Source organism: Kryptolebias marmoratus, linkage group LG18 (genome assembly GCF_001649575.2).
Source record: "Kryptolebias marmoratus isolate JLee-2015 linkage group LG18, ASM164957v2, whole genome shotgun sequence".
Lineage (NCBI taxonomy): Eukaryota > Metazoa > Chordata > Actinopteri > Cyprinodontiformes > Rivulidae > Kryptolebias > Kryptolebias marmoratus.
The window spans coordinates 19,289,350-19,299,670 of NC_051447.1; the positions used below are offsets into that span (position 1 = coordinate 19,289,350).

General features: G+C 40.6%; 1 protein-coding gene across 1 annotated transcript in view; it reads right to left on the minus strand.

Annotated features, from left to right (window-relative positions):
- The window catches only part of LOC108249652 (SLIT-ROBO Rho GTPase-activating protein 1), a 32,761-nt gene extending 27,312 nt beyond the window's left edge, over positions 1-5,449 (minus strand). Inside the window, exon 1 of the mRNA XM_017439165.3 lies at positions 5,042-5,449. Within this exon, the coding sequence (XP_017294654.1) occupies positions 5,042-5,108 (67 nt within the window). The 5' untranslated portion in view covers positions 5,109-5,449. The remainder of the gene's footprint in view (positions 1-5,041) is intronic.
- Positions 5,450-10,321: the final 4,872 nt, after the last annotated feature.

The following is a 10,321-nucleotide window of genomic DNA, read 5'->3' on the forward strand; positions in this document are numbered from 1 at the left end:
GGGGGGGGGGGGGTTACAATTAGCAAAACTGTAGCTAAAAGCTAAAATTAGCTAAAATCCATCATTAGTAAGATTGTAACTTAACACCAAAATTTAGCTAAAAGTTAAATATAGCAAAACGTTAGCTACGTGGTAAAAGTAAAAAAACTGTAGCTTAAAGCTAAATATAACAAAATTTTAGCTAAAAGGTTAAATTAGCAAAATTGTAACTTAACACAAAAATGTAGCTAAAAGCTAACATTAGAAAAATTGTAGCTACAAGCAAAAATGAGCAAATTTCTTCTTAAAGCTAAGATCAGCACAAACATAGATAAAAGCTAAATATAGCAAAACTTGCTAAATGGTGAAATTAGCTTAGCTGTAGCTAACAGCTAAAATGAGGAAAACTGTAGCTAAAAGCTAAAATTAGTACAATTGTATCTCAGAGCTAGGATCAAAAGAGCCTCAGCTCAAAGCAAAAATTGTAGCTACAATAAATTGATCAAAACCAGAGCAAAAAGCTAAATGTAGCAAAACCACAGCTAGAGATAAAACCAGCCAAACAACAGCTAAAAGCTGAAATCAGCTAAACTGTAGCTAAAAAGCTAAAATAAACAAAATGGTATCTAAAAGCTAAGATCAGAAAAACCGTAGCTAAAGGCTAATTTTAGCAAAACCTTATTTTAACAGTAAAATTAGTAAAACTGCAGCTAAAATGAGCGAAACAGAAGCTAAAAGAAGACAAAAACAGGCAGTTTGCTGAAGCAGATTTCAAAGAGTTTTTAAAGGAATTAAAGAGATCTGAATGCATGTCTATGGGGAAATGTTTGAAATCAAGTTGAATCATTCAGGAAGTGTTGAAGTTACGAGGACCGAGCCGAAGGTTTGGGTAGATGAAGGGTTAACAGGGAAACGGTGTAAATGTTGAGTCAGCGTTCAAACCCAACAGAAACTAAAGGAATGAATGAAAACCCATCAGCCTCCATCCTGTGAAGAGGAGGATTTTATCAATGAATCTCCTCGTCTCGGATCCGTCGACTGAAATCCAGCCGCTGCGTTTCAACTCCTGATCTGAAGCCTCCGAGCGACGTTTGATCAGAGGAGCTGCAGGCGGCTGTCAGAGGAACGCCGACCAGCATGGAAACACGCCGCTCTGTTCCATCACCATCCGTCTGAGCCTGTTAGGAAAATAACTCCTCAACCACTGGATGGGTTTTAACGAAACTTCCAGGAAATCATCACTGCAGGAGTCAACCTGATTCAAGGCTGCAACTCAGTCAGTTTATAGATATTAAACTGAAATTTGGGCTGGTAGTAGCTGAGAGTCATCCCCAACACAGACTTGTTTTCAATTTTCAGCTTATTTTATTTTTCAACAAACTTCGTTAGTCTAAAACTGGGTGATATGCATTCCTTTAAGGCCATTAATTATTGCTAAACATCTTTAATACTCAATGTTTTCCCATAAGATGTTTATTAAACTGTTTATTTGTTTCCATTTATCTAAATCATCAGTTCATGTTTTATTTGTTTGTTTTTAGCTGAGCTGTTTAAATTAAACAAACACGTATTTAATATCTAGTTTAAACGGAACTGATCTGCATTAAATAAATAAAAAACACCTAAATGTGCTACAAGTTGACTAACATTAACGAGTTTCCTGTGATGTCGACCAATCAGGCGGAGCAAAGTCCTTAAAGGGATAGTTCTGTCATTTTGAACGATTAATATCTTACCTGCGATAGATAGATTTATGAACCGCCTCAGTTTGGAGACAAAAGGTTTAATTTTAACTCATTCATGAGCTCTGAGGAGTCACCCGTTCATAAACGCCCTCCCTTTCTGTTCCAGGTTTGAAACGACGAGACGTAAAACCCGGTTTTACGAGTTTTTTTTTCTTCCTTTCTTCTCCTCGTGGCGACGGGATCCATCTTAATCTGCGTCTGTTGGAAATTTTGAACTTGAACTCTGAGTAATCCTCGGTTTCAGAAGCGCAATCCGTAAACGGTACGCCGCAGCGGCGACCGGAGGAAGTTTCAGTTCGGGACAAAAAAAAAAAAAAAAGTACGACAGCAGCTAGTTGTAGCACTTCCAGCGCAGCTTGGGGCAGACGTTTCAGAACAATTCTACCAAAATAAGAGTTTAATGCAAAAAAAAAAAAAGCAACATGAAGGTTTTGGCAGAAATATTCTGATGTTCCTGCAGAGGAGGAACTGAAATTAGCGCATGCTAACAGCAGCAGGATTAGCATGCGCTAATAACCAAATAAGGGCGTGTAAAGTTCCCGCGCAACGCTAAACTGACGACGATGTAAAGGTTGATAAAAAAGCGAGGTTGGAGTCGTTTTACGTTGGTCCACGCTGGTCCAGGACTCGTTCAGACTAGCCATTAGCTCATCAGTCCAATCAAACCGAGCTTGTTCTACAGCAGGTGAGATATTAACTGTTTATAAGCTTTCTATAAAACTTCACAATGTCCAAATTATCCCTTTAAAGGCGGGACAAATTTGACATTAGAACAAATCTTTAGTTTGACATTAAAAAGCTGCAGGACGATTAAAAAAAAAGAGAAAAATATTTTAGTTCAGTCAGGAAAAGTCGTCTGTTCTGGTTTGTCTGGATCCGGTCTCTCAGACGGGAAGCTTGAATTTGGTTTAAGATGTTTCTTGAGCTTTAAAGCCAAATAATTTGACTAATATTGTTGGAAAAAATGGGACAATTATTACTACAGATGATGAAAATGTCTAAAATATCCTGTGTTGACTGATCACTGAGGTGTTCTCCATCAGAATCAGGTTTAAGGAATAAAATTATACGAATAAAACGAGAAGATGCATAAAAACCACATTTCTTGAAGGAATGCATATCACCCGCCACCTGCTATCCCAGACTTTTAAACTGATGAGAAATGATTGATTTATAGACGTTTTGGTCAAACCTTGTAAATAATTAGTGATCTCATGTGAAATCTTACAAGATGTGTTTGACTGAGCTTTAGCCATTTCTTCTGCTTGCTGAGGTCGATAAGCTGCGGCAGCCATCTTGAATTTGATCAGTTGTAGACGTTCATCCATTCATCACTTCCTGAGAGCTTCGTTAAAATCCATCCTGTGGTTCATCAGATATTTTGCTAACAGACAAACACGCAGAGTTCGTGTTGTGAGCGACTCTCGGCTACTACCACACAAATATTCAGCCTTCATGGCTCTAAGATTAGCCGAGTTAGCTAATGTTGATGAGCTGTGGCGGCCATCTTGAATCATCGGTGATTATTTTCTGAAAGTTTGATCAGAATCTGAGATATTTTGCTAACAAACTCATCATGAGTCTTGGCTCGTCCACAGCTGGCGTGCAGATGCTCCAGAGGTGCTGCTGGCGAACGGTTCTGGTACCAGCCGGACCCGACCTCGGAAGCCGGAGGAATTTTCAGCGCTTCTCCGGGAAGCGTGTCAGTGGGACAGAAGGCTCCGGCTGTGGCCGTTACCGCGGCAACCAGGTTCAAGGACACGAGGGCACAGAGGCGCTAAAGGAACCTCCTCTGTCTCACAGATTCAGGCCTTCAGATCTGTTTCCTGAGTGGTAAAAAAATAAAAAATAAAATAAAAATCATCTCCGCTCCTGTTGGCTCAGATTCTGTCTGAATCCGGACTCTCCGGACGACTTTCTGAGTTTTTCGACTTTTTCTTCGGAATTTGGCTGCTTTTTAATATCCGGACGATGATGTTTTCATCTGCCTGAATATTTCACAGATATTGAGCTAAAACTCAGCGTGGTAGTAGCTAAGAGTCATCCATGACACACACTTACTAGCAAAATATCTCATGAACCACAGGATGGAATTGAATGAAAATCTCAGATTGTAATATTCGGAGTGAATCTGAATGATTGACTCCAATTAAAGATGGCCGCCACAGCCAAGTGAGCTTAGAAAGCACAAAAACCGACTGTAGCTCAGCTAATTTTACAGATATTGAGTTAAAAGTTGGCGTGGTAGTAGCTGAGAGTGATCCACAGCACGTCATTTTTCAACATGAGATGCGTGAAGGATGGCGGGCGACAAGCATTCCTTCAAAGAATGTTTTTTTATAGATCTGACTGAATAAATGGGAGCAAACTGGGTTTCTGTGACTGGCTGCTCGGAACAAAGAACCTTAAAATCCAACACGAGACGATATATTTGTGCCGACACAAGTCTGGCTCATCCCTTGAGTTTTTAAGAAACGATTAATTAAAAAAAAGGAGCCGAAGATGAAGTTTCCTGAACCCGGGGAGCTCCTGATCAGGATGAGGAGCGACAGGAGGATGTGAAGTTATTAATCACCTCATCTCCTCCTCCTCGGCTCCTTATTCTCCTTCTCTCTCCTCCTCATTAAGGCGATCATCACCTCCTTCCTTCAGACGGAGGAGGTGTCAGGGAGCATGCTCAGTCCACCTCCACCTCCTTTTTTTCTTTTTTTTTTACCTTTCCCATCAGGATCACCTCCCCGTGAGGGAGCCGTGACCACCTCCTGTGTATACATTACACACCACCTCCTGCACCGACCAATCAGGAGCCGGAGCAGGGAGGCAGACTTCGGGAGGCACATAGTTACAGCAGCGCATCCATACGTTTGGACCGGGCCAGGAGGTTCTGCCCGAGGGGTCATTGTGATGCAGGGCATCCCCGAGCGAGCCGGTCCTCCTCACCCGTCATGGAGGAGGACAGGGATGGATGAAGATGATGATGATGAGGATGATGATGAACGTGAATGAAAGGTCATTTAGCATCTCTGGGGACAGGCAGGGATGTGGTAACCATGGCAGCAGGAGGTGTCTTCACCTGTCTCCACATTAAGACAAAGATCAGCAGATCTGAATAAAAGCACACACACCTCTTCATCCTCCTCCTCCTCCTCCTCCTCCTTCCCTGAGGCTCCATGCAGCACTCAGGATGAACCCACAAACCCTGACGTCTCAGTGTGAGGTGTAAAACACACCCTGCATGCATGCACGCGCTCTGCTGGCGCTCAGGTGTGCGTGAATCCCGCATGCGAAGGTGCGAAAATAAAAAAAAATCAGCTCACCTTTCACTTGGCTCTCGTATTCTGCCAGGATTTCTTTGTCCTTCTTGCTTTTGTTTAAGTTTGACATGTCTGCTCGGCGGCCGGACAGAGATTTGATTCACAAAAGATGAAAAAAAAAAAATTAGAAATAAAAATCTAATTTTCTCCCCTTGTTCCGCGCGCGCCGCCCCACATGCTCCTCGCGTGCATCCAGTGCCGCAGCCGCTCCGCCAGCAGTGGCCCCGCGCCTCCACGCTGAGGAGCAGGAGGAGGAACCGCACACGCGCGCGCGCACACGCACGTGCACACACGCGCGCGCTCGCAGCAGGCGGAGGTGTCCGCGTTTGATGTCGTCTTCACCCCGACGTAACCTTTCACACGCTGACACACGCAGCGCGTGCACCTCTCACACCGGCCCTCCGCGCGTGCACTGCGGATAAAAAACGCTAAATGAATGACACGCGACTGAGCAGATGGGTGTGTCCGCGCTGGGGGCGGGGCTACAGCCGTGATTGACAGCTGAAGCGGCCAGTGACTCAAAGGGCTTTTTGTTTTTTATTCATTCTCTTACCTTTTGATTTTAATTCTTTTTTCTTATTAAATTAAATAAATAAATTAGTTTCTTAAAGGAATACGTTCCACCTGCTGCCTTTCAAGACAGTTCAACTTCAAGATGGCCGCCACAACCACATCTTGTGACGTGTATTTGCTCAGAGTATGCAACGAGGATGACTCTCAGCTACTACTGCTTAAACCTCATTATCTGTAAAACTGACTGAGTTATAGCCATTTATGTGTCGGCAAAGGTAGAGTAGCTGTAGCAGCCATCTTGAATTGGGTTGGCTTCAAATGTAAATCAGTTGTAGAAGGACATCCAGTAATTATTTCCTGAAAGTTTCATCAAAATCTGCCCAGTGGTTCAGGAGATATTTTGCTAACAGGCAAGCAGGGTTGACGCCAACTGTTAAAACACAGCTTATGCAATGTGTGGTGCTCAGAGTTTATGGTAAGGAAGGACTCTCAGCTACTACCACACCAAATTTCAGCTCAATATCTGCAAAAATAACTGCGTTACAGACAGTTTTGTGTTTTCTAATTGCTTAGTTGTGGCGGCCATTTTGAATAGGATTGACTCTAAAACTTAATCACCTGTAGATGTTAATCCAATTATTACTGTCCGCCTTTTGACGGTGGATCAATCAATAAATAAATGTTTAAATTAGCTAACACATTTACAGTCACTCTTTTTAGGTCATATACAGGGAAATCGGAATGGTCCAAATTACAGCCGAATAGGGGTGGACTTTACCTTTCTAACGCCAACATGGACTCTCCCATAAGAACTAAAAACAAAAGCTTGGGGGTTAAAACATTTTCATATCTTATTCTAAGTAGAATCATACATATGAAGAAACATTTCACAACGTTTAACTGTGGAAAAATATTGTTTTATGATTTCAGACGCCCCTAAATCGGACCGTACCATTTCCGGTCGTTTAAACGTCCCGCGGCTGTCATTTTGGTTTCGCTGCTCGCTAACTGAAACTCGCTTTCGACGTCAGTATTTCAGCAGTAAAAGCCAACCAGACCTAAAGTAAGTAATAAAATTAATGTCCTAATTGTTTCTCTTGGCGTGTTTCCTCCCGGAGTTTCTAAATTTAAAAAAATTCGAAGTGTCTGAGGGTGAATGCTAACTTATGCTAATTAGCAGTTTAGCTAACGAACGCTAGTTAAAGGCTAAGGTAGAGCAGTTTCTATAAACAGGTGCTTTTTTCCCGTTTTTTTATTAAAATTATCTTATGACAGAACTTGGCTGCTTTACCATAGATGTGGTGGGTTTGTTTGTAATGTAATGAGTTAAAATTAACTGTGAATAACGTCTACATAACTAATAAAAGCCACATTTACAGGGCTAATGTTTTGTTTCGTCCTCTTTAGGTTACTAGTTAGCTTTACTGATAATTTCATTATTTTTTAGAATGTACAGTTAGCACAATAAAATTCACACAAAGTCAAAATATTTACTGATAGTAAACAGATGCCTCCATTCAGAAAATACATATATATATATTTATGTACCAATAATATTAATAATATTTATAAACACACCAGGTCAAAGCATTAAATTCGTTCAACATTGATAACTAGTAAAGCAGCTGAATGAATCGACTAAATTAAGTTTGTAGAATCAAATGAAACTGTATTAAATTAGAGGAATTAAACTTTGTGCTTTAGGGTTTTAATGTTTGATGGAATTAGTTTTATTTGCGTTAGATGAAGCTGACACGAATAAATGTTGTTTTTGCAGCACAGCTCTTCTGAATGTGTTTCATCAAAAATAAGGTAAATTTAAATATTAATCTTTTTATCCAGGACTGTCATTGTTTTACTTTGGAAGCAGCTGACGGACTCAAAGCGGGGAGATCTTCTCTGTGGGCTCGGCAGGACGGACCGGGTCGACGTTCAGGAGGACGGAGTCACTCTGAAGGTAAACGTGGTAGATTTGTTTTATTTTTTTTAGTTCAGGACCTGATTCTGTGCAGGTCAGAGACATGCAAGATGTTAGCCCCGTCCATATCTGCTCCTGATATTCCTTTTGGACCTGCTTGTGGTTTTAGATAAAACCATCTGGGATGAGTTTTATACGTGGTAAATGGAGTGTACTTATAAGCTCTTTAAAACACAATCTGTGCCCTCATTTATTCATCCACACATATCCATACAGCACTCTACTACATCTCTACAAAACTAACATGAATAAATCATTTTATGGAGACTAATCAGTGCTTTAAACTCCATTCATGCACCTATGGGACACATCGGAGTCAACGATGGGTTCAGCGTCTCGCCCAGGGACACGTTGACGTGTGGCTGGTATCAGGAATCGAACCTCCAACTCTCGTTGTTGGACGACTGGCTGACTGACTCAGTTTTGAATGTTCTGTTTCAGGGATTTAAATCATCGCCTTGGACGTTGGACAAGTCGAGGTTCTACAGCGTCCCGTTTTGGTCTCTGAGGTCCAGATGTGTGCAGCCTGCGGACCACCTGGATCCAGACCGCCCCTCATCATGGACTGGGTGAGTTGATGCAAACCTGCGCTGAACAGATAAAAACACGTTTATGCTCTCAGGATAAGGCTGTTGAGCTTTTACTCCTTTTTTTGCATCATTTGTCAAATTCCAGCATTTCTTTTTTCCATTAGGGTTTTATCAGTGATTGTTGTTTGTTTTTTTATCTACTGATTGTTGACTGAAAGAAGCAGATTTATCTTTTTCTGTAAAACAGCTGACAGATGAAATGCTTCATTGATAGTGTTTAACAGACCTGCTGTAAATGTTTTCGATCCATCTCCGTCTCGTCCCGTTGTTGGTGGACGTTGTGTTGCTCTCGCTTGTTGTTGGTAGTTCTGCTCTGGATGTCGTTGTGTTTTTTTTACTCTGGCTCTGAATGAAAAAAGTAAAGATTTGTGGCGTCAAGAATGGAAAAAAAAATGACAAATGAAAGATTTATAAAGTGGTGAGAACTGGATGGACTCCTGTGGAGTAGATTAAACTTCCACAAGTACAGGACGTGCATGAAGAAATTATTGATTCAGGACAAAACCTCTAAATGGAAGATGTGACGCACACAACGTGGACAAAATGGTGAACCATTTTAGTTTTTTTCCCCTTCGGTTCGATTACACGATAATCTCAGACCAAAAGGTGGTGCGTTTATCGCCGCTAACAAACAAATAGATCCAAAAGTAGTTTGTTTTACTTTTAATTTTCTCTTTTATTCAATTTTCCTTTAAAATGTATACATAAACAAACCAAAAGTTGAAAGAAAATTACAAGAAAAATAAATTTTCCTGAATATGTCAATGTTATTTGTATAGCACATTTAAAACAACAGTAGTTGACCAAAGTGCTCCACAATTTACGCCAGCCATCAAACTTAAAACAAGATTAAAGCAATAAAATCTAATAAAACATAGAGATATAAACAGTAAACAGAAAACAAGTTGAGTAAAAGTGTCAGAAAATTAACTGTCTAATGTCAGAGGACAGGTTGTTCCAGAGTTTTAGGTGCCAATATGTCAACAAAACCGTTATTTCTGTTTGTCTCATGATGGACAAACAGTCTTCAACTAGTTAAAGAGTCAACATTTAAACTGAAGCGCGTTAACGATCAGTTCAGACTCAAAAGAATCATCTCTGTCGCCACCGTGTGGCTAAACGTGAAAACACTTTTTAACTTCACGTCCCTCTGACCACTAATAAAAATCCCCAAAACACATAAACAAAGTGTGGGGAACAGGAAGCAAGAAACTGTGTAAAATCCTCCTAACATGCTGTGATCCCCGGCTTCCCTGGAGCTGGAGTTTGGGTTCAATAACTGCGACACAAAGACGTCACGCCTGAAGGTGAATCTGGACGTTTTTGGACGCTGTCCTGCTTCAGGACACCAGATTTAAACTCTGCAGCTTGTCAGCAAAGTAGGAATGAATAAATGTTAACAAAAAAAAAAACACAACGATGACAGAAAACGTTGAATGTTTTGGGTTTATTCTTCCTGCGGTGAGAAAAGAGTCGAACATGAATCACAGAAATCAGATTTTCTCTTTTTATGGTTGTTTTAAAATCACAAGGATGACAGGACGACAAAAAAAGGCAGAATTTGCATCTTTTATGCTTTAGGACACATCTAAAATAACTAAACTGAATCCTGCTTTTTACCTTTTTTATTTCTCTCTTTCCCCTTTTTTTAATGATCATCACCACCTCAGAGACATGGTTATTTATTAATAAAATAATTCCTGTTGTTTTAGTAAAATAAAACTACCATTTAAAGCTAAAACAGCTGTCAAAATACACAGTTTTTCAGTGGTTTTGATTAGTTTTTTTATGCTTCTAACAGTTTATCCATCATTAAATGACTGTTTGGGTTTTAATGCAGCTCAAACTCATCAGGGTTTTTTGTAAAAACTGTTAAAAAACAGCAAATAATCCTAAATCCATGATGGAGTTCAGAAAATCTCAGCTCGTTTCATCAGATTTTCTGCTCCTCGCCGCTCGATTTCCTCCTCAGAACGACTCCCCTCCTGTCGCCTCGCAGCTTTTAGCCGCCGTTTCTTCTCAGAAGAAGAAGTTCACCTTTTCCCTTCCCACCTGTCGTCTCTGACTCTGTTAACATCTGTGGATTATTTTACTGACTCGATATCCATCAGGCCTTCTGAAGAACTCGTTGATATTCAAGTGTAAACAAACGACTCATAGTTGTTGGCAACAAAACCTGATTCTGCTGATTTCACTCATTTA